Source organism: Monodelphis domestica, chromosome 6 (genome assembly GCF_027887165.1).
Source record: "Monodelphis domestica isolate mMonDom1 chromosome 6, mMonDom1.pri, whole genome shotgun sequence".
Classification (NCBI taxonomy): Eukaryota; Metazoa; Chordata; class Mammalia; order Didelphimorphia; family Didelphidae; genus Monodelphis; species Monodelphis domestica.
The window spans coordinates 86,137,018-86,160,992 of NC_077232.1; the positions used below are offsets into that span (position 1 = coordinate 86,137,018).

The following is a 23,975-nucleotide window of genomic DNA, read 5'->3' on the forward strand; positions in this document are numbered from 1 at the left end:
ACTCTTTATGCACTGATCATTTATTATTGGGTTTAGATTTACTCATGTTTGTAGTATAGCTTTCTAGCACCATGGTCAGCAGACTTCTAAATCTGCCCCTCAGCTTGCTTTTGTTCCTCCTGATCTACAAATATATTTTTTTACATTTTCAAAGAGAACTTTACTGTATTTTTAAAATACTATAAAATCTATAAAGGGCTTTCTAATTTTACAACCTGGTGAAGTGTTCAATGAGGGCATTATTGAACCCCCTTTTACAGATGAGGTTTATGATAAGTAAAATTGACTTGCCCAGAATCACACATCTCTCAAGGGTCAAAATTGTGATTGGAACCTGTCTCCTAACTCCAAGGCCACTGCTGTTCTCACTATCCCATGTAAATTTTGTTAAGATTTTATCTTCCCCAAGCTGAACACGTCTCTTTATACTGCAGAGACTTAATAAATGTTGGTTGAATTAAATTAAATGATTACATTTATAGTGATCATTTATAGTGGAGTTATTTGTGTATCTGTTAAAATCCTCCAATAGATATAATCTGTGGGGGAGAAGGGGCCATGATTTATTTGATTTTGGATCCCCAGTGGCTAACCCAAGAACTTAAATGTAGTAGGCACTTAATAAATGGTTTTTAAAAAATTGAATTCAATCCAATATACACTCTAGCAGGTCCTATTCAGCTGAAAAGGCCCCAAGTGTAGGATGGTGATGGATTGTGGATCTCTTAGTAGAGAACCAGCCCAGCTAACCATAGAGAGGCTTGTTGCCAAAGTATTAGCTTTCGGATGATAAATTGTTTTGGCTCTAACCAATGCATGAAGGCCCTCCACCAAGAAGTGGTAGAGCTATAATGTACATCAGTAAAAAGGCTCCTCTCATGCATGAATCACAGGGCTTTCAAAGAACTGAAGTTACAGCTATTAACCATAATGTGGCAAAACAGAGTACAGCCTCAAATGGATAAATGGGCCTGAAAAATTATCCTAGTATGATAAAATCTGGTGATGTCCCTTCCATCTGGGATTTATGAATGCTGTAGAGTAGCAGTGTCTCAGTTGGGGTTACTTGTGTGTGGGGAATGGCAAGGGCAGTGTTGCTATTCCTGCTCTTGCGTGCCCCAGTGCCCTCTCTGGGGGGAGGGGGGGTTGACTGAACCCGGCATCAGGGGAGGCAATCTAGAACAATGCCCATCTACCTTTCCAGGGAGTTGGCAAGTCCCTAGCTCCTAGAATAATCCTGACATGCAACCAGGGAGCATTTAGCTAGACTAGTCATGAGACAAGAGACATGTATGGCCTTCCCAGTTTTATAACACTGACCAGAACTTGAGTTCCACTAGAAGAGGCTTTGAGCATCTTAACTCCCCTGTAGTCCTCTTTGAAGTACTAGAGGAAAATTTTAGTGGGTAGAGGGTTCAATGATCCTGTATACTCAATGAACAAATACTCATAAGACTAGCAATTGGCTCCCAGCCCATAGCACACCAGAGGAAGAAAATGAGAAGGTGTAAAGCATGTGCAGAGACAGGCACATGAAGATAGAAGTGGGCAATAAGGACAGTATAGTGGAACATTTTTCAAACTTGTTGTCTCAGGATTCCTTTATGCTATTTTATTTACTTATTTTTCAACCCTTAACATTCTGTTTTAGAATACCTTCTAAAGTGGAAGAGTGCCAAGAGATTAAGCGACTTGCCCAGGGTCACACTACTAGGAAATGTTTAAGGCTAGATTTGAACCTAGGTCCTCCCAACTCCAGGTCTGACACTCTATCCACTGTGCTACCTACCCATCTTACCCTTTATATTCTTGAAAATTATTGAGTATTTTCAAACATTTTTGGATTATGTGTGTTAGAGCTACTTTTTTTAAACCCTTGCTTTCTATTGGTTTTAGTTCTAAGATATAAGAGTAGAAAGGGGTAGGCAATTTGGATTAAATGATTTACCCAGGGTCACCCAGCCAGGAAGTCCCTGAGGCTAGATTGGAACCCAAGTCCTCTTGACTGGTATGGCACTCATTTCACTGTACTATGTGAAGATTAAATTTAATTCTTCCTGATTTTGAAAATGAAATTAACTAACTCTCCCCTGATTGTGAAGATTAAATGGTAACCCCTGCCCATTTTTAGACTTAATCACAAAACGTGTAAACATCCTACTTAAAAGTTGAGTGGGGAGTTCTGTCCATTTTTAGATCTAATCACCCAAAGTGTAAACATCCCACTTAATCAGTAAGTGGGAGGTCTGTAACCCACGTGTGCAATAGTCGGTGATGAATCAGAATCACCTGAATGCCTCCTGAGCTGTCCTAAGCAAGGCTTTAGACTATGATTTGTCCATGTAAAAAGTAGAGGAAGACACAGGAAGTGACGCAAAAGAAAGTGTCTTTAAAAGGAATGACAACTTCCTGTGAGAGTTCTTCATTCTTTGGAGTTGAGGCTGGTGAAGAATCTGCTGACTAGATCTGAGATCCTGTATGTTGTGAGATTGTTCTTAAATCTCTCCCTTTTTGACTGACATGTGGTGAGTGAAAAAAGCTGACTCCTACTCAGTTACAAGCGCTGAGGCCTCTCAGGTTAAGGACTAAACTCCCCTGCCTGGTTTTGAGCCAGTGGTCGGTGTAAATTACTTAGTGCTTAGGGTAGATATCTTATCCTATCCTTTCTCTGATTTTCTAACTTTGCTCTTTCTTTATTTTGTAATAAATTGTAAATAAATCTCTTTGGAATAAATTAAATTCCTGGTGACTCAATTTTTAATAATCCAGTCCAACCTTAAAAATAAATAGCCCCCTTTCCCCCTTACAACTACCTAGTTGCCTCACTCTTTATACTCTTGAAAATGAGAGATGACCTTTCAAAATTTTCAATTATGTGTATTATATCTATTAATATTTGCCATATTGAGAAATTAAAACATCATTATCAAAATAATTTTGACCTCACAGATTGCCTTAAAGGTGCTCAGGGACTCCTCTAGGTCCATAGAGAACCATGAGTAGAGTGGAAACAGCATTGGATTCAGAGTCAGGGTTCCTGTGTGAAAATCTTGGCTTTACTCTCACTATCTCTATGGTCTTGGGCAAGTCATTTTCTACCTCTGAGCCTCAGTTTCCTCATCTGTGAAACTAGATTAGGATATCTTCTGGCTAAGAGTTTTGAGGCCTGGCTTAGAGAACAACCCCTAATCTTCTAGATGGGTGAACCCTAGCAGTCATTCTAATAGGAGACTTGAGTTGAAAACTGTATGATCCCATGGGGAAGGCAATTCAAAGGAGCATTGGATAATCCAAACTCAGTTGTTTACCAAATGTAACAATTTCTCACTTAAGGAACAGGCTGTGTGGTCAATGGGACACCAAATCTCTAATCAAAAAGGCCTGAGCTTTGGGTAGTGCGCTTTATTGAAGGAACAAGAAAGAAGTTTCAGCATCTTTCAGACAACAAATGAGTAGTTTGAGGAATATCACACACACACACATGCCCTTTCCCAGATTTAGAGAACCATCAAGTCCCCAAGAAGGAAGGCAAGTCTTTTCTTACCTGACGCCAAGTATTTCCACAGTCAGATGTGATGTACATTTCCTCTTTGTATTCCACCAGCTGAGAGCCCAGGTTACCTAGTTTCAAAGATAATTGGTCAAAGGTTACTGGTGGAGATTCTTTCTCACTATTTTAATTTGGAAAGGCCATGTCTACCCCTCTGTAAGCAGACAATTTAGAATTCTAGAATGTTTCTAGAATTGGAAGGAACTTCAGAAAAGAAATCATAGATATTTAGAGCTGGAAGTGACCTAGAATAGAGGATATTAGAGCTATAAAGGATCTTAGAAAATAATGTGAGAATTAGAAGGGGCTCTGGATTCCATGTAATTCAATCTTTTGATTTTGCAGATAAATGCATCCCCAGTTATATAACATTTAGCATTTGCCAAGACTCAGGTCCTGATTCCTAATCCAATTTTCATCTACCACAGGACCTTTCCTCCTCGTGGCCCTGTCCCCAATTATTTTCTGACCTTGAAAACCATACTCCTTCTACTTCTGGTTCTTCTTGGAACTTCTCTCAGCACCTAGAGCTCTTCCATCCTGGAAAAACCTACCACTCCTGTTTCCATGGTCATTCCTCTATAAAGTCTCTTCCTTCCAACTTCCCAATACTTCTCTCATTGTAGAGTTCCTTCTTGGGTCTCCAATTGGAGAAAGGACCTAGGCTAGTGTGTTTCTGATTTCCTTCTTTCTAACTTTCTGGCATCCAGCCCACTACCTACTTTCCCCTCACTTTTAGCTCCTTTTTCTGTGTTGTTTTCCCCAATTAGAACACATAGCCTGTCTGGGCAGAAATTATATTTCCTTTTGCTTCCATCTGTAACCCTAGTGGCTAGTATAATGCCTGATATAGAGTAAACACTTAATGTTTCTTTTATTTTTCATACAGTATATAATAAATTCCTGTTGGATTAATATCATATTGGCTATAATTATACAACTAAATAATAATCCAGTTCTGCACTATCACTTAATGCCAATGTTAAAAGGACCAAGTATATTTATGATTAAATGATCAATCCACAAAACTTATTAAGCATTTGTTATGTGCCAGGCACAGGCAAACATTAAATGTTAACCAGGTCTGATGATCTCCTTGAAATGCCAGTTCAACTCTAAGAAGTACTTCATCAGGCTCCTTTTTGGTAAGACTACATATAAGCTGGAACCTATTTTATGTTCCATGTTCAAAGGACCATTTCAATTTCATCATCCTGTGCTCTAACTTTCCATGTTCTCTTCCAGTTCTTGTTTGATTAGGCCAAAGGGAAGCACATTATGTTCATGTCCTTTTGGAACTGAATTCCTTTTGGAAGGACATGACAGAATATGTAATAGTGGAAAGGAAGCCATGGCTTAAAATTTTTTCTCTGATATCTGTTGACTCTATGAATCTGGGAAAGTCACTTTATTTTCAATCAGTGATCAGGGCAATTCTTTAAGATTAAAAATTTCAGGGAGGATGTTGATTTGCATTGGCAGACAGAGTTTCCTCACTATGTGAGGAGTTCCATGTTCCAGTGAAATCACAGGGCCAGTCTCCCCCTCCTATTTAAAAGTTGGAGAGCATTCAGAGGAGAGCAACTAGGATGGTAATGGACTTTGAAAAAAAAGTACGATTGATAGAATTGGGGATGCTTAGTCTGGAAAAGGGAAGATGTATGCCTAAGGGAAGCATGGGGAGATTTGTAGAAAATACACTTTTGTTGATATTTTTGTTTTTAAATCACTTAAATTTTCCTAGTATCTCATCTTCTCTCAGAAAGCTCTCTCCTATTAGGTGAACACTGGTAGCTATTTTCAGGATTTAGGGCTAAGGTGGTTGAAAGAGTAGACCTATACTTGACTCAAAAAGGTAAAGGTAGAGAAATAATGGGTAGGATTTATAGAACCACATTTAAGCCCAATGTAAGGAAAAATTGTTAGCAATTCTCTAAATGACAAAGATCACCATGACAGATAGTGGATACCTCAGCTATAGAAATATTTAAATGAAAGCTGAAACCTAGTTAGCAATGTTGTAGAGAATATCTTAAATTGGTCCAGGTTAGATTAGATGGATCTAATGGTTCCTTCCAATCCAGATAATGTTGTTCAGAGTTCCAGGTCTAGAGTTAGGAGGACATAGGTTCAAATCTGGCCTGGTACTTTTCAGAGGTCTGATGGTCTCATAATTCCACTGGTCACAGAAGAGGTCAACTTGACCACCATACAAAACCAAGAATCTAATACATATGAACTAAAACAGAATTCTGTTATCCAACATTATATCACAGAGAGTATCTAAGAGTAAAACATATCAGGGACCAAAATCTGTTCCATGGAATGCTGCCACAAAAGCATAATTTCCTGAGGAAAGTTGAGGTTTGCAATTTCAATTGCATAGATATCTATTTTTAAGAGACCTCATCTATCTTCTTTGCATCCAATAGCAAAACTGTCAAACTGGCAATTATTTCATATAGAACCAGGGAAATAATGATAAAATTCATACAACACAATTGTTGAATGTCCAATTTAGAAGGAAATTAGAAACTGAGTCTAAACATCTCTTTCATGCTCGAAGAGAGGTAGTTGCCCACCCAAGGTCATGCAGATATTTAACAGTATTAGTTCTGAAATAGCCATGGCAAGGTACAAATATCTCAATTAGTTATCACATTTATGTCAAGGCAAAATGTTCTCTCATAGGAAATTAGCATTTTATAGGTTAATGGATTCATTACTTGAATATTTTGAAATATCTAAGGACTTTATCAGCATGGGTATTTCCTTTAACTGGTCTCAGACTCTTCATTCCTTGGAAGATTGTCCTTATGAAATGGTAGAGCATAATAGATAGAAAGACAGATACACAATGAGAGAGAGAGGGAGGGAGGGAAGGAGGGAGAGAGAGAGAGAGAGAGAGAGAGAGAGAGAGAGAGAGAGAGAGAGAGAGAGAGAGAGAGAGAGAGAGAGGGAGAGGGACAGGGAGAGGGAGAGGGAGAGGGAGAGGGAGAGGGAGAGGGAGAGGGAGAGGGAGAGAGAGGGAGAGGGAGAGGGAGAGAGAGAGAGAGAGAGAGGGAGAGAGAGAGAGAGAGCGCTGATATGTTTATAATGCTGCATCTAAGTATTGATTCTAAGTTGGAAGTGTGTAAAGGGAATCCCTTCCTCCCAAGGTTGTGAACCTTCTGCCCATCTGAAAAAGCCCATTAGCTTAGCTGGAATGCTCCAGAGAGACTTTGATTGGCTTCTGAGATGTGCTAAGCCAGGGCATAGGAAAGGGAAGTGACATGGAGAAAAGGGTTTTTTTGGACTGGCTGGAGTGCTTGGCTGGACTCTCTTTTTTTCTCTAAGGTTAGGCAATTGGGATTAAGTGACTTGTCCAAGGTCACAGAGCTAGAATGTGTGTAAGGGCAGATCTGAATGCAGGACCTCCCAACTCCAGGCCTGGCTCTCTATCTACTGAGCCACTTAGCCGACCTGTCACTTTCTCTTTATGGCCCTTGTCTCCTTATCTGTAAAATGAGTTTGTTGGAAAAGATAGTCTCTAAGGTTTCTACTAGCTCAAACATTTTATGATCTATGTCTAAAGTCCCTGTCAGTTTTGTCTGGAAGAATATAGTCTATGTTTTAAGATTTTCTTTAAAGCTTAGCTCAAACACTCCCATTTACAGAACACCAGCTACTGATACCTCCATTACTTCCCCTCAGATTACTTATATTTATTTTGATATGTTGTTATGCTGTACATGTTATCTTGGCTATAAAATGTAAGCTTTGAAGGCAGTGAGTTTAACTTTTCCTACAATTATCAGAACATAAAAGGTGCACAATAAAATCCTTGTTAATTGATTTTAGAAGATTACTTCTAGCTCTTTTGACAATCTATTACCTAAGGTACCTTCTAGATATTCTGTGTCCTATTTTCTAAGGCCTCTTCCAACTCTAAAATTCTATAATGCATGCACTTTTATTATGGGAGGGGAGTGAAGGGAGAGGAGGGAATAGAACATGAATCATATAATCATAGAAAAATAGTTTAAATTAATTAATTAAATAAAATTTCAAAAAATAAAATAAAATGAAATTCTATAATTTAGATGCAGCTAGGTATCACAGTAGGTAGAGAGCCAGGAAGACCTGAGTTCAAATCTGACCTCAGAGACTTCCTAGCTGTGTGACTCTAGGCAAGTCACATACCCCCTGATTGCCTTAGTTCTTGCTGAACTTCTATCTCAGAATTGATAGTGATGGGTTTTTTAAAAAAAAAAAATCTGTAATTCTACAAAGTTTAGATCCCCCTCAAAAGAACATGCATCTCAAAACTAACCATTTTAAAATAACTCCTTTCTTTTAAATACTTTACAGAAGAACTTAACTCTATTTTTGGTCACAGACCATTAGAAATAAAAGATATGAGCCTTATTCCTTACAGAGAGATCCAGTTATTACTGGCTTTTTACCCAGATGAAGGAATAACTAGATATTTACAAACTTTATTCTTTGTAATTTGACAAAAAAGTTTAATTAAGAATGCTGATCTCAGACAAGCTTGGGTGCCAAAGATGTCAAATGACAGATTCATTTCCTTCTTCATCCTACTCTTTTATATTTAAGACCTGATCAATCCCGACTGCTACTTACTAGATCTATGACATTGGGCAAATCATTTTTTCTCTTCAAGTCTCAGTTTCATCTTTGGTAAAAGGAAAAGAAGATTACAAAGTTCCCTTCTAACTCTGAAATCCTACGTATGGTCTCATGAGCTGAGAACCTAACTGTTAATATTTATTTAGGAATGAAGAATTACAAAGCTTTTTCATTCTTACAGGAATTCTCTTATCTAGACAGGACAGGAATGATCAATTCCCATTTTATAGATGAGGAAATGATCTCAGAGAGGTTACTTACTCATTGTTGAAAATTCAACTTAGATGCCACCCCCTCTAAGAAGCTTTTGCTGATCCCATATATTAGTACCGATCTTTTCCCTCAGAGCTCACATAGTTCTCGCTTCTATAATTTGAAAGCTCCATAATGTAGAATTCTCTACTCCATGTATATCTAGATCTTGTCTTATTATGTATTGGAAACATTCATCACAAATCTCAGTGTGTGCATCTATCTGCTGGTATACTGTGCTTTAATTAAGTTCATTGAGGGCAAGAGTGACATCTTGTCGAAGCTTTGTCAAGTGTTCTACATATAGCAGGAGGTTAACAGACACTTGTTGTTTTGTGCTGTATTGCCTTCAGTGAAAGATTAAACACCTACCATATGTCAAGCGCCATGCTAAGCTCTGGAGACACAAAGAGAAAAATGAAGAGCAGAACTCTGATATGGCAATATATTATATCGTGGAGGCACTAACCCAAAGTCACATAGTAAGTAGTGCCATAAAAATGCCAATGCAGACCAGGTCTTTAGTTCACTGCTTTAAAAACAAAATGAAAGAAAACCAAAAAATTATTCTCCATTCTCCGAGTCCATCTTAAGGACTGGTGGACGAGATGAAGACCAACATGGAATGATTTAACTCTATTTGGATCAAAAATCTCCCCTTGATTGCCCATCATGGTGCCTGGAATTCCTTTCAATGAATGAGATTTTCAGGTTTTCAGCCCTCAACACTTTCAAAATTCAAAAGGGTTCAAGGGGAATGATAACACTTTAAACTTTTCTTCCATAACTTCCATAACGATTGACAGATTGGGAAAAACACAAAGGAAAAGAACAAAATGAACTGTTTCTAGAGCAAAGATTAAGCTTTCTGCTTTGGCAGTTTAGAGTAGCCTTTTCAGAATAATAATTTAAAATATATAAAACAAACTATCTAGGATTACAAAGAAAACCAAAAGTCAGTGAAAATAAAGGGGTATTTTCCCCACTCATTGAAGTTCTGAAATCTATTCATAGACCCTCTTGGGATTCTGGGGACCCCAAGTGAAGAACTCCTGGTCTAGAAAAAGGTAAGCTGGATGGCAAAGGGTTAGAAAACTGTTGCATAAGGAATGTCTTGGCAGAAGGCCTGATAAATGTCTTTAAATAGCTGAAAGATAATGGAGAAGAGGGATTTGACTTCTCTTTTTCAGCTTGGCCTCAGAGGAAAGAAGTAGGACAATTATGGAAGTTAGAGAGAGTTCAATTTTAGCTCAATATAGAGAAGAACTTCCCAACCCTGAGAGCTGTCGAAAAACTGGCAGAGGCTGTTTGGGGAGATAGTGAGTTCCTGTCATTGATGAGGATGAGACAGCAATGGTCTGGGGGGCTCCGAGTTTTACATGGCCACCAGGGGTATGGATCACTGAGGTGGGAAAAAGAGAAAGATGGCAGGTGTGACAGAAAGGAAACGATTCCCCAAGGAACAGCAGAAGAGTGAAATCCAGACATCAGGCAAGAAAGAAAAGGATGAAGAAAAGTATTATACACAGAAGGCATCCATTTCTTTCCACAGGAATGGAAGGAAAGGGGAAATCTCCCTCTATCACTTGCTTCAACCCCCCCCCCCTTCTTCCCCCCAATAAAGTAGCACAAGAGGAACATTACCATTATCACATTTACTACCAGTTGGAGAACTCACTTTACCCCACAAGCCACAGTTTTCTCATTTTTAAAATGGGGATAATCATTGCTATTCTTGAGTATTGGTTACATAGGTAGGTGCATCTGTTTCAAATATTGCTTTTCTGCCCTACAATGAATGGTTTTAAGACTTTGTAAGACTATAAGTGCCAGAACAGTCACCAACCCGAACTGGTAGAGGGAATTTTCTCACCTGGGAGTTCTCTATAATTATGAAATCACACAGGTCTGGCTCCTATCCATCATTTCCTATATGAGGCTGTTAAGAGGCTCAAATAAGATAATATATATAAAGTGATTTATAGTCATAAAGCAGGATATAAATAGTCATGATGACTGTTATTTTTTGACCAGACGTGTAATTTCATCGGTGTATGGAGCTGCTGGTTAGGAATTTTCTCTACCAATGTGAGATCAGCACTTTATTCTCAACTTCAGAGTTTTCTAGGGTTGCCTGCGCCTCTAAAAAGTTAAGCAGTTTTCCTGGAATCGGATGACTATCCACTATGCCATGTTGTTTCTCTTTTATTATCTATCATATATAATTATAATTTTTATTATTATTATCAGTGTCATACTTTGAAGAGGAATTAAAACAATATGATAAAGACTCAGATTGAGCTGACTCCTGAAAACAAGAGAAGGAATTGTGAGAAAGTGACAGATGAGGGGGATGAGTTCTAAGAACCCCCAAAAGTCAATACATTCAGTTCTTTGTTGGTACCAATAATGGCTAAGCCTTGCTTGATGACCATTGATATCCTATTGGAACTATTGAACTTCATCCATATTGCATTTTCACTGTAGGTTGTTCCTACAACCTAAGAATAGTTGCAGGTAAATCAAGGGATGGTTCTTTATAGAGGAAGAAAAAGAAGCTTATTTCTCTTTGTGTTTTATGACAATAAGAAATATCCTTATGTATAAATGGAGATTTTGAACCTTTGGACTTCATCCCCCAGAAGTCCCTTGTTATTTCCCAAAATTCCCTTTAATCTCTCCTGTGCCTCCACGTTTGTGTAATCATGTTATTGATATTATAAATTTGCTGTAACTCCTCCCTCTCTTCTCTCATGAGCTGGCTGGGTTGTTTAGGTAGCATTTACTCTAGTTGTTATTAATAAAACTTTTAAAATATAATACTTGAGTTATTGTATATTGATTTTAAAATCCACACCTTTGAGGGACACTTGCTCATCTCATTTTGTTTATTTTATTATTTTTCACTTTAACAACAAATTGCCACATAAGTTTTCTGAAATGATATGATCCTAAGTGTTTCCCTCCCTTCTTCCCTAACAGAGCTGGCAAGCAGTTTGATCTCAGTTATATATGTTTCATCTCATTTTGTAAGCAGCCACAACTGCAAGTGAACAGAGCACTCTGATGTGCCAATAGATGAAAATGAAGATGTCAAAGGAGAAAAATTTGATGAAGCATTTGCAAACTAACAACATGGAAGCTATTGGAATCTACCCTGAAATTTGATGTCCTCAGGGCAAAGGTTGGTTTGGGGGAGGTCAATAGTCAGTTGATTAGTCAATAAACATTTCTTAAGCACTTACTTTGTGCTAGGCTCAGGGTAAGTGCTGGGGATATGAATACAAATAAAGACTGTCCCTGCTCTCAAGGAATTTACAATCTAAAAGGTAAAGATAATATAAAAGGAATCTGAAAAGTTGGGTGGGGGAGGAGAGAGAATAGTTCCCACTGAGGCATGTCGGAGAAGGCCAAAGAAGTCTAAAGAAAATGCAGCTTGTAGGAATGGACAGCAACTGGGTGGTGCTGTGGAGAGAGCTCTGAGTTTGGAGACAAGAATGTCTTGAGTTCAAATCTAGATTCAGACACTTACTAGCTATGTGAGTCTGGGTAAGTCACTCATCCTCTCTTGTCCTCAATTTCCCCAACTCTAAAATAAAAGGTTATAAAAGCACCTGCTTAACAGTGAGGTACTCTTTGTAAAGTGCTTAGATCAATGCATGTAATATGGGCCTATTTAAATTCTTTACATTCTTTGGTCTTCTCCCTCATGTACCAATGTTACCTTCTTCCTTAGTCCACCCCATTATTTCAGTTTCTTTTTGTGTTTCTCTAACAGTTTAAATTCCTTGAGGGTAGGGACTGTCTTCCTTTTTATTTATATTTGCAAGACCCCACCCTCACCCTGTGACACTTAAATGGTGCCCTGCACTTAGTTAGCACTTCACTTTCTCAATTATGTAGAAGGGAGTTTGGAGGGAGGAAGTAATTAGCAAATGATAGCAAAAACTGTTAGAAAACTGTATACCAGGGGCAGTTAGACTCCGGGGATGAAGGACCAAGTCTAGAGACCGGAGATCCCAGGTTCAAATGTGATCTCTGATATTTCCTAGTTATGTGACCCTAAGCAAGTCACATAACCACCATTGCCTTGAAAGAGATACTTAGTATTGATTTTAATACAGAAAGGAAGGGAAGGGAAGGGAAAGGAAGGGAAGGGAAGGGAAGGGAAGGGAAGGGAAGGGAAGGGAAGGGAAGGGAAGGGAAGGGAAGGGAAGGGAAGGGAAGGGAAGGGAAGGGAAGGGAAGGGAAGGGAAGGGAAGGAAAGGGAAAGGGAAAGGGAAAGGGAAAGGGGAAGGGAAAGGGGAAGGGAAAGGGAAAGGGGAAGGGAAAGGGGAAGGGAAAGGGAAAGGGAAAGGGAAAGGGGAAGGGAAAGGGGAAGGGGAAGGGGAAGGGAAAGGGAAAGGGAAAGGGAAAGGGAAAGGGAAAGGGAAAGGGAAAGGGAAAGGGAAAGGATCCCAAAATACTTTATTTAGAATCAACAAATGAAAAAGCTAAAGGTAAACAACAAATGCAGAAATTTCCAGCTTGCCTATTTACCATCAGTTCTTGATTTAAGAATAAAACCATAATGAATTCCATGGGGGGGGGGAGGTAATATCTGAATATAAGAAATTCAGGGGCTATTAAGAGCAAAGATCAAAACAATATTAAATTAGAAGAAAGTCTCAAGATTATGAGCAGCAGCTCCTCAATAAAGAACAAAGCAGAGAAAGGTAAAGGGAGACTATGGAGGTCCAGGGGTAGTACCAAACTGTACAAAGATTAGCTCAAGAGCTAATAGATAGAAGTGAAATGAGGATAACAAGATAATGTGAAATAACAAAGATTTACCATAATATTTATAGTGATTGCTTCAATAACTATGTTAGAATCACCATATTTGGACTCTTTTCCTTAATACTTGATATGCCATACAAAGAATGGGCAATGGAAGATTTATGGAAAGCCACAAAGGATGTTCAAGGTAGTTAAGAAGGAATATAGGGGTGGCCATTTATAGTACTGAGAAACAAAATTACAATTCCAGGGGTCACAGGTCCATTGAATTCAGTTCAATATACATTAAACATCTACTATGTGGAAGGGTGGACAGCCAAGTGGTATAGTAAAAAGAATTCTGAACTGGAGTAAGGAAGGGCTGAGTTCATATAGGTCCTCAGACACTTACTAGCTATGTGACATTGGGCAAGTCATTTAACTCTGTCTGTCTTATTTTCCTCATCTGTAAAGTGAATGAAGCTATTCCAGTATCTTTGCTGAGAAAACCACGAATGAGGTCACTAAGAGTCAGACAAGACAGAAAAATGAACAGTAACAAAAAAAACCAACAACAGATATTTTGCTAGATGCTAGAGATTAAGAAATAGCCCAAGAAAAGATAACAATGTAGTCTTAATCCTTGTCCTCAAAGAATTTGCATTTTATCATCAAAATTCATCAAAATTCAAATTTGAATTCAAATCTCAGTTTAGACAAATTGATCACCAGTGTGACCTTGGGCAAGTCACTTAGCTTCTGTCAGAATCAGTTTCTTCATTTGTAAAGTATGAATAATAGCAATATTATATTGCTAATAATAGCAAAACGGTACCTACCTCCTATTGTGAATACAAAATGAGACAATATTTATAAAGTACTTTGTAAACTTTAAAGTGACATATAAATGCTAGCTATTAATAATAATAATATATATTGTTATAGATAAATAATATAGAAATCTATTTAAATATGTGTGTATAAATGATATGCACATGTACATATAAAATGAGCATATTTAAATATATAAATGTATATATTTAATAACACATTGAATGCCATATAAATAATACATGAATATATAAATAGCAATAACATAAAATAATAATAGATTATTATTTCTACTAATGATAATTATTATTCTGCTATTATTGTTATAAACTTGTGGGTGATCCAGGCAATATAAGAAAGATTCAGAGTTTATAAACCTTTATAAAGAAGAGAGAACAGCAAGAAATCTCAGGCTTCTTCATTTACACATTTCTGTTCTCCTGATATGAGAAAGGCACTTTGGGAGGAAATCACTTGCTCGCATTCTCATCAGATACCCCCAAACCTTGGCTCACTGGGAAGGCCATTTTGGCTGATTTCAAACAGACTGACCACAGTATATTCATGGTTGCAAATGAAAACCAGGTGAAAGAGGTAATTTCCTGCCTGCTCTGGAGGCTCAAGGCAGGATTTTCCTCCCCAGGCCTCAGGAATTCCTAATCCCAATTCCCTTCCCAATCCTATCAAATCTGCTCTGGCTTTCTGGCCTGGGTTGGGTTTAGTTTCAGTTTTGCACCCCGGATCTTGGTCCTGCCTGCCCTGTAGGGGGGGGGGGAGACAGTGGAGGACTTTGAAGCAGTGGAGGGGGGGTCTCCGGACTCATCCTAGGAGACATTGGTCGTGTGGGGGAGGGGGACTCTTGCCAGCCCTAATTGAATAAGCCAGGTTAAAGAGAGGAAGCACGTAGGACAAAAACCACATGGCCCAAAAGGGAAAGGCTTCCCCTGCAATCCCAGGAGCCAGCATCTCGGCATCTTAGAGCACAGTAATCATAACAAACAATCTCCCCACACTGCAGAGGAGCAGACTTTGTAATACAAAACCCGCACAGCCTGACCCAGGGAATGTTAAGTGGTGATTGAACCATTTCATATGCAACCAGAGTGCTCGAGGTAGTCTTAATTAACAACTTAGATGTGTGCAAGTGGGCACTGGGCGCTCAGTGCTTGATTTCCCAGTCCAGAAAGAAGCCAGGCACTGAATGAAAATCATCTCCAGCCATCATCCCGAGAAGCAGATCATCTGAGAGCTGGGACTGAAACTGGGAGAGCCCAGAGGCTAAAGGGAGGACAGAGCCAGAGTGTCAAGGCAAGAGCAATGGATCTGGGGACAGGAGACTTGATTTCCCATCCTTTTCCTGCCATCCCAATGATTTTTTTTTGGGGGGGGATGTGATTTGGAGAAGTTAACCCTAGCAAGCCTTAGTTTCTACATCTGCAAAAGGGGGATCATAATCCTTTATCTACTTCAGAACCCATGTATTATATATGTATAAACTATTTGATTATATAATTATTTTTTTTGTTTTGTCAGAGCTACATTATTATACTCTGGTCCAGTACCCTCATTTTACACAAAAGAAAAATTGAAGTCCAGAGCAATTAATTTACATCTGCAAAAGTCTTGATGCAAAGGCAACAGTCCAAGTTAACATTTTTTATGCACCTTTTATGTTTAAGGTCCACTCCGTCCTGGATCAATGCCTTATCACTGCTTGGGTAGCTCAATGAAACTATGAGTTATGCCATGCCACGTTACCCAAGGCAGGCAGGTCATAATGAGAGTTCTGACAAAAGGGGAATCTACTGGAGGAGGAAATGGCAAACCACTGCAGTATCTCTGCCAAGAATACTTGTGGACAGTATTGCTTGGACAGACTTCCAGAGATAGAGGAGAAGACAGAAGGGGCTGGTGTGCTCTGGTTTGTGGGCTCACCAAGAGTCAGGTATGGCTGACAAACAGGATGTGCCTTGGGTTGGACAGCTGGCTTCTGAACCAGGAACACCTGAATTCAAGACTTGCTTTTGACACATGTTGGCAATGATCTTGAACAAATATTTCATTTTTTAGTACCCCAGGAAACTGACTAAGACTATACAAATAGTGTCAACTGGTGACTAGAAGGTGTATCACTGGAAAATTCCCATATCAGTGAATTCACAGCTCTTATCCAAACTGTGCAAAGCACTATGGGAGTTGCTAGGGTTAGATTTCACAATAAGATCATGTCCTGCTCAAAACACTTTGCTCTTTGGTCTCTTGTATATACTATAGGAATAGTTTTAATCACCGTCAAGCCTACCTAACAAATAAAAACATCATCTATAAGGGTTTTATTTCTCATTTTACAATACTGAAATGGGAAAATAAAAGCTAGAATTTCAAAGAAAAAAGAAAACAATTCTAATCATTTGGAAATTAATATTCAATGACTAGGACACACCAATAAGTGTATACTACAAGAATTGAGGGAATCCATTTTAAGAGGGGAAATCAAGGATGATTTCAAGGAAGTGATACCTGAGATAACAAGGATTCTAAGTGGTACAGATGAGAATGGAGAATAGTTCAGATATGGTGTAAGCTTGTATGAATGCATGGGGGAGGCAGAAGATGGCATATTGAATTTAGGGCTTTAGTAGTCTTGTTTAGGTGGTATGCAGTGTTTGGAAAGAGGAGTGGCATGAAATAAAGTTTGCTGTATAGGTAGGTAAGTAGTTAGGTGGACCAGTGGATCACGTACTGAATCTAGAGTCAGGAAGACTCAATTTTGTGATCTCAAATCTAGCCTCAGATATTTACTACTTGTGATTGTGGCAAGTCACTTAAACCTATTTGCCTTAGTTTCCTCATCTGTCAAATGAGCTGGAGAAAGAAATGCCAAATCATTTCAGTACCTCTGATAAGAAAACTTTAAACAGGATCACAAAGAGTCAGACATGCCTGAAAAATGACTGAACAACAACAAAGGAAGGTGCTAGATTTTGAAAAGCCTTAAAAAATCAAGCTAAGGAGTTAATGGCAGAGACTGCTGAGACTATAACCCAAAATCTTTAGAGTACAGTTTCCTGCTCACTACCACACATTGCCTTATCTTTGAATATTTTCAAAGAAAAGCCCATCACAGTTTGGATTATGAAAGCATAGCAAATTTACATATCAAATGATCTATATCATATAATTCTGGTCCTAGAAGGAGAAAGCTTTCTACAAAGGGTAAAATATAGCAGAAGTAAATATGAAGGTAGAAGCCAATATGAAGTTGTCCAAAAGGGTAGCCAGGTTATTTGAAAACTAATTCTTGGTAAAGAATTATTGTTATTTTATAAAGATTTTTTTTATTTTTACCTATTACATATTTCATACCAAACTTCCACATGTTTTCTAAAGTTTAGGCTACATATTGTATTATCATGCAAAAATTATTTCCATACTGCTCATTTTTGTAAGAGAATAATCATACAAAATAAAAATCCAAATAAACTAAAGTAAAAAATTGTATGCTTTGCTATGCATTCCAATTTCAACAGTTCTTTCTCTGGAGGTAGATAACATTCTTTGTCATAAGTCCCTCAGAATTGTTCTGAATCATTGCTGAGAATAGCTAAGTCTTCACAGTTGATCATTCCATCACATTGCTATTACTCTGTACAATGTTCTCCTGGTTCTGCTTATTTCACTCTGCATCCGTTCATGTAGGTCTTTCCAGCTCTTTCTGAAATCATCCTATTCATGATTTCTTACAGCACAACATTAATCCATCACCATCATATACCACAATTTGTTCAGCTATTCCCTAATTGATGGATGTATCTTTAATTTTCAACTCTGCCACCACAAAAAGAGCTGCTATGAATACTTTTGTGCAAACAGGTCCTTTCCCAATCTCTTTGGAATATAGACCCAGTGGTGGTATTACTGGATCAAAAGGTATGCATCCTGTTATAGTTTCTTGGGCATAATTCCAAATTGCCCTCCAGAATGTTCGCAATTCCACCAACAAAGCAGTAGTATACCGATTTTGCCACACCCCCTCCAACATTTATTACTTTCCTTTACTGTAATATTTACCAATCTGATAGGTGTGAGGTGGTACCCCAGAGTTGTTTTAATTTTCATTCCTCTAATCAAGAGGAATTTAGAATTTTTATATGATTATTGATAGCTTTGATTTCTTCATCTGAAATAGGCTTATTCACAGCCTTTGACCATTTGTCAATTAAGCAATGACTTGTATTCTTATAAATTTGACTTAGTTCTCTAAGTATTTGAGAAATGAGACCTTTATCAGAGAAATTTGTAACAAAAAATTTCCCCCTGTTTTGTTTCCCTTTTAATCTTGGTTATTTTGGTTTGGTTTGTGTAAACCCTTTCTAATTTAATATAGTCAAAATTATTTATTTTACACCTTGTAATGCTCTCTATCTCTTTTTTGGTCATCAATTCTTCCCTTCTCCATAGATCTGACAGGTAAACTCTTCTAAGTTCCCCATATTAACTAATGGTATCACCCTTTATGTCTAAATCATATTCATTCACATGTTGAGTTCTTATCCCCAAAGCTAGGATCTTTGGATTCATCAAACAATAGCTTGCTAAAGCCATTTACCCCTAATCTATTCTGTTGATCCACCATTCTATTTCTTAGCTAGGAACACATTGTTTGGATGATTGCTGTTTTATAGTACAGTTTAAGATCTGGTACTGCTAGGCCTTGGTGGAGAATTATTAACAACCTTTTTATAAGGGCACAAGTTCTGTGCGCTGGTGTGACGATCCTCAAAGATTGTTATTGCATTCTGGGGTGACTGAAATGGTCTTTGATGACTTCAAACACCTGAATTTCAAATAACAGAAATATTCAAACTGGCTCTGGATTTTGGTTGATTATTTGTAGTTTTCATATTAGCTCACCGTTCAAAATACTTATTTAAAATTCAGGATCTGTTAATCCAGAGGCAAAATGAGTTCTGCCTAAAATGTAGCACTTTGAATACAGAGAGGGGAAAATTCAGATTTTGGTTATACTTAATATATTCAGAGACTGACAAATCAGGTTATTTTCATAAGCATTTTATTACTTGCTAAGAAGCTTTATGTCTCAATGTTGCCTCAGTTTCTTTATTTGTAAAATAAAGGTGGAGGGCTAAACAATTCCCCAAACCTTTCCTTCTCTATAGATCTAGGACTTGGCATACTGATTCCTTTTAATGATTCTCTCTCTCTCTTTTCAATCTCACTCACAATATCAATTTAAGTGACATGATAGGTTTACAATTACCTAAAATGACAGACCCATGGAATGGTAAACCAAGCTAGAGAGAACCATAGCAATTCTCTGAGAGAACAACTGGCTCAAGTTAGTTTCTTAAGCAGTAGAAGCTGTGGATTCAAATATCATCCCTCATAATTCTTGAGCATGTGTCACCTTGGATAAGTTAGAACCTCCACAAGCCTTAATTTCCTCATCTATAAGATGGAGGAGAGGAGGTTTGGACCAGTCAACTCTTGGGAGTTCCTGTCAGTTCTAGACTTATGAGTCTATGAAACTTCAGATCCCACAGCTAATGAATAAATGAACCATCACTGAACATCTTTTTAACCAAGTCCTTTGAATTTCTGGTCCTATGCTTTTTTTTATTGGTGCATCACAGGGACCCCCAAAGGGCAAGTGCATGAAAAATTTTAAACTGACATTCTACTGAAAATTCTAATCTCTGATGGCCCATGTTCTAGAACCTTTCCAGATGTAAATACCTATGTGTATCTTTGTCTGTTTCTGAGAACACTAAATAAACAAATGAGTTTGGATGAGTTGACTATGGATCGTCTATGATTTCTATCCCTAATGAAACTTCCCTTTCTAGGCTTCTACATATGCTGCCCCAAGTATGTGGGGAAATGCAACATGAGATATCAATGTGGGAAGTCAAAACTGGCATCAGTTATTTCCTAGCTGATGTGATTCTGGGTAAGTCACTTCACCCTTTTTTTCTTCAGTACCTCCTCTATAAAATGACCTGGAGAAGAAAATGGCAAACCACTTCAGTATCTCAGCCAAGAAAACTTCAGATGGGCTAGGACAATATTGAAAGACTTATGAAGGGGAACGCTATCCACTTTTAGAGAAGGGACTCGTTAGAGACAGAAAGATGGAGATCAAAGGATATTCTCTTTCACATTGGTCTATTTATGGCTTTATTTTGGGGTTTTGGTTTTGTATGAGTGAGTTCTTAGAGCAATGACCAATGGGGAAGTGATTTTTGCATGATAATAAAAATAAAATTACAAAAAAACCCCCCCTAAAACCAGATGTGGACACAAAGATTCAGAACTACTGAAACAACTGAACCACCACCAGGAACATGAGCACAGAACCTTTATAGAGAAGGTACAGGAATGCCTGTCCCTTAAATTAAAAGCCCTTTGGGCACATTCATGCTCTGTAAAAATTGGCAATTGAGAGAGGTCTCCATGGTAATTATGGGTTGTTTTTTAGAAGGTGTCTGGCATTTGCAGCTTCCTGAAATAGCTCAAGGCATTATAAGCAACCACAGAATCATGAAATATTCAGACCAGAAGGGAATTTAGAATCAAATGAACCAGACTCAACAATTGTTTCTTAAACACCTACTATGTAAAGGGCACTATGTGCCAGGTGATAGAAGAGACACAAAACTGAGATAAAGCAGTCTCTATCTTCATGGAGTTACATTCTAGGAGGGGAGCTGATATACATGTGGACAACCATCATACACGAGCTCACACAATGAGTGTGTTAAATGATGCAAAACCAAGTATTATGTATGATCCAAGGAGGAGGCTCTTAAAATGGGTTTTAAAGGTTGGGAAGGTTGGGTAGGGATTCAATAGGAGAAAAGGACAAAAAATATAGACTCTGGCAATCAAGAGATCTCAAAGATCAGAGGCCAAACTTATAAATTTACAGATAATGAAGTGGGAACCAGGAAGTGTTCTGACTTGCTCAGTGTCACAGGGATTATTTGAGAATGTACATTTCTTGGTTTTCCATTTTACTTCTTCAGCTATTACATCGAAAGTAAATTGTATTCTAAGCCACACACACACACACACATATATATATATATATATCTTCTTGTTGTTAGTATTCTGAGACTACATGTGGCTGTGGAGAGAGTGCTAGTCTTGGGGTCAGGAGATCTGGGCTCCAATTCCAACTCTGATACTTCTGAGATCATGACTCTGGGTGAGTTATTAATTATTATTCCTCTAAAATTATGAATATTTTATCATTAATAATTATAATAATGAGTAATAATAGCATTTTGTATAGTACTTTAAGATTTGCAAAGTGATTATGTAAATCATTTCATTCAAACCTCACCACAACTCTAGGAAATAAGTAATATTATTATTTCTCTTTTTCAAGTGAGAAAGCTGAGGCAAACAAAGGTTAAATGACTTGCCTAAGGTCACACAGTCTTACTTATGTCACATCCTGAACTTAATCCACTATACCACCTAGTGGCCATCTCTGAACTGAAGTTTCCTCTGTAAAGTGGGGATCATTATACTCATAATACAAGCTTATAATGAAGGTGGAATTTTAGAAGCTTTGAAATGACAAAGAGGTAAACAATTGTTACTCAATTTCTCACTCCCTCTTGCATATTTTGTGCCTTGTTCTTTTCTTATTGATATCTCCATCACTTTTTTTTTTTATTATTAAACTTGCAGTAGAGAATCTCATTTCCTGACCACTGAGGGACAGACATTAATCCTTATTCTGGCATCAAAAAGCACCTCGGTGAATCAAGATTAAAGTCAAAGTCTACTAATTTGCTGGCTGACACCTTGCCTCCAGGTTTCTCCACTAACAGTTACAATCCCTGACTGTGAACCTCTCAGCTAATCCTCATGACAAATATTATGAGAATATCTAACATGAAGTCATGCTGTCCCTTCCATTTCATTTGCTAAAGTCAAAGGGAGGAATAGAGGGAGAGAGATAGAGACAGACAGAGAGAGAAAAGAAGAAGAAAGAGAGGGAGAAGGAGGAAAGAGGAAGAGGAGAAAGGGGGGAGAAAGAGAAAGAGAGAGAGAGAGGAGAGGAAGAGGAGGAGGAGAAGAAGAAGAAGAAGAAGAAGAAGAAGAAGAAGAAGAAGAAGAAGAAGAAGAAGAAGAAGAAGAAGAAGAAGAAGAAGAAGAAGAAGAAGAAGAAGAAGAAGAAGAAGAAGAAGAAGAAGAAGAAGAAGAAGAAGAAGAAGAAGAAGAAGAAGAAGAAGAAGAAGAAGAAGAAGAAGAAGAAGAAGAGAGAGAGAGAGAGAAGGAGGGGGAAGAGAGGAAGAGAGAAGAGAGAAGAGAAGGGAAAAGAGAGACAGGGAGAAGGAGGAAGAGGAGTTAGAAAGGAAGAAGGGAAAGACTCTTCAGTTACTCACCTGCTCCCATGATCAGACCAGGTGCTGTGTCCTTGGTATGGACAGTGCCTGACACGTATGGATTGTCTGCCCATCGGAGATGAAGGTGAAGATGGCAGTCAGGCTTGGAGGGAAAGAAAGGAAAAAAACAAAACAAAAATAGATTTAATTTTTGAGTAAGATAATGCTGCCACACCAAACCTGGTTAATGACTAGAAACAGTCATAGCTGCCATTTACCAAGATTTATGAAGTTTGCAAAGTCCTATAAATACATTAATTCATTTCAACCTCAAATGAGATTATTAGATAAACACTACAAGTGTCATTGTCATTTTACAGATGGTGAAACTGGGGATAAGTGAGTTTAAGTGACTTGCCCCTGGTCACCTAGCTTGTAAATGTTAGGGGCAGTATTTGAACCCAAGTCTCTCTTGGCCCTAGTTTCATTTTCCTTACCCTTCTACCATGCTGTCTATGGTGCTGATCATGATAACATATTTACTGAAGTGAGCTACAATTTCATCAGGGATAGGTGTTCCATCAACCAATGTAAATTAAAATCTCTCCACAGTTTAAAGAGCTGCTGTTGCTAAATAAAATCCATTCTCTTGTGACCAAGACTTCTGCTGCTGAGCCTCCTCCTTATGCTTAGCTAGGCTGGTCTTCAAATAACAGACATATGGTCCATCACTTGATCCAACCTTCAACGCCTTTCCAGGATGGAAGGACTTGGCAGTATTAGGCTTTGTCTGCATTGATGTTGAGAGCTCACTGTTAAAGGTTCTCATAATCATAAATTGAGAGCTGAAGGGGACTTTAGAGGCCAGGGAGTCCACTTCCCTCATTTTACAGATGAAACTGATGCCTAGAGAACTGGACTGACTTGTCCAGGGTCAGAGATCTAGCAAATATCTTTGATTGGATTTGAACTTAAGCTTTCATGACTCGGAACCTAGCACTCTGTCTACTGTTTCTTGTTACTTGGAGACAGTGGTGAAGTTTAAGAGGATGACTTTGTATAACAATGATAACAATTCTTATTTATAGCAACCTTTACTCTCATTTGCTCTCACCACCATCAAATAGGAAGAGCAAGTATTGTTAGTACCATTTTGCCAATGGGTAAAGCAAGGCCCAAAGACTTGAGTGAATTACCCAGGGTTACAGAGTTAGTAAGGCAGAGCCATATTCTCCAACCAGACACCTGATTCCAAATCTAGTGCTCTGTTTCTCTCCTCCTTCTTCCCTCTCTCCCTCCCTTTCTCTCTCATCCTCCTCCTTTTCTCTTTCTCACTTTCTTTTCCTTTTTCTCTATCACTATAGGGTTGTTTACTTCTCAATGTCTTATTCAAAGGGGAAAACTTAAGAACAGATGATGATTTTGGGAAGGAATAAAATGTTCTCACGAATAAAGAGATTTGACTTTAAAAGTTCCATGTGAGTGACCTATCCAATGCCTTTGGTCCTCCAGGGATTGTTTGGGTAAAATGAGAAGCCCATGGCACCTCATAAGGGTGTAAATCTCTGGGTCCAAGAGAGGAAACTAACTGG

The 23,975-nt window shown here is 38.2% G+C and overlaps 1 protein-coding gene across 4 annotated transcripts in view; it reads right to left on the reverse strand.

Annotated features, from left to right (window-relative positions):
* SORCS2 (sortilin related VPS10 domain containing receptor 2) overlaps nucleotides 1-23,975 on the reverse strand; it is a 1,375,930-nt gene that overhangs the window by 156,629 nt on the left and 1,195,326 nt on the right. For all 4 annotated transcript variants that reach the window (XM_001372355.3, XM_056802395.1, XM_056802396.1 and 1 more), the window contains 2 exons: nucleotides 22,444-22,546; nucleotides 3,545-3,621 (listed from right to left, as the gene is read on the reverse strand). In XM_001372355.3, the coding sequence (XP_001372392.2) occupies nucleotides 3,545-3,621; nucleotides 22,444-22,546 (180 nt within the window). The remainder of the gene's footprint in view (nucleotides 1-3,544; nucleotides 3,622-22,443; nucleotides 22,547-23,975) is intronic.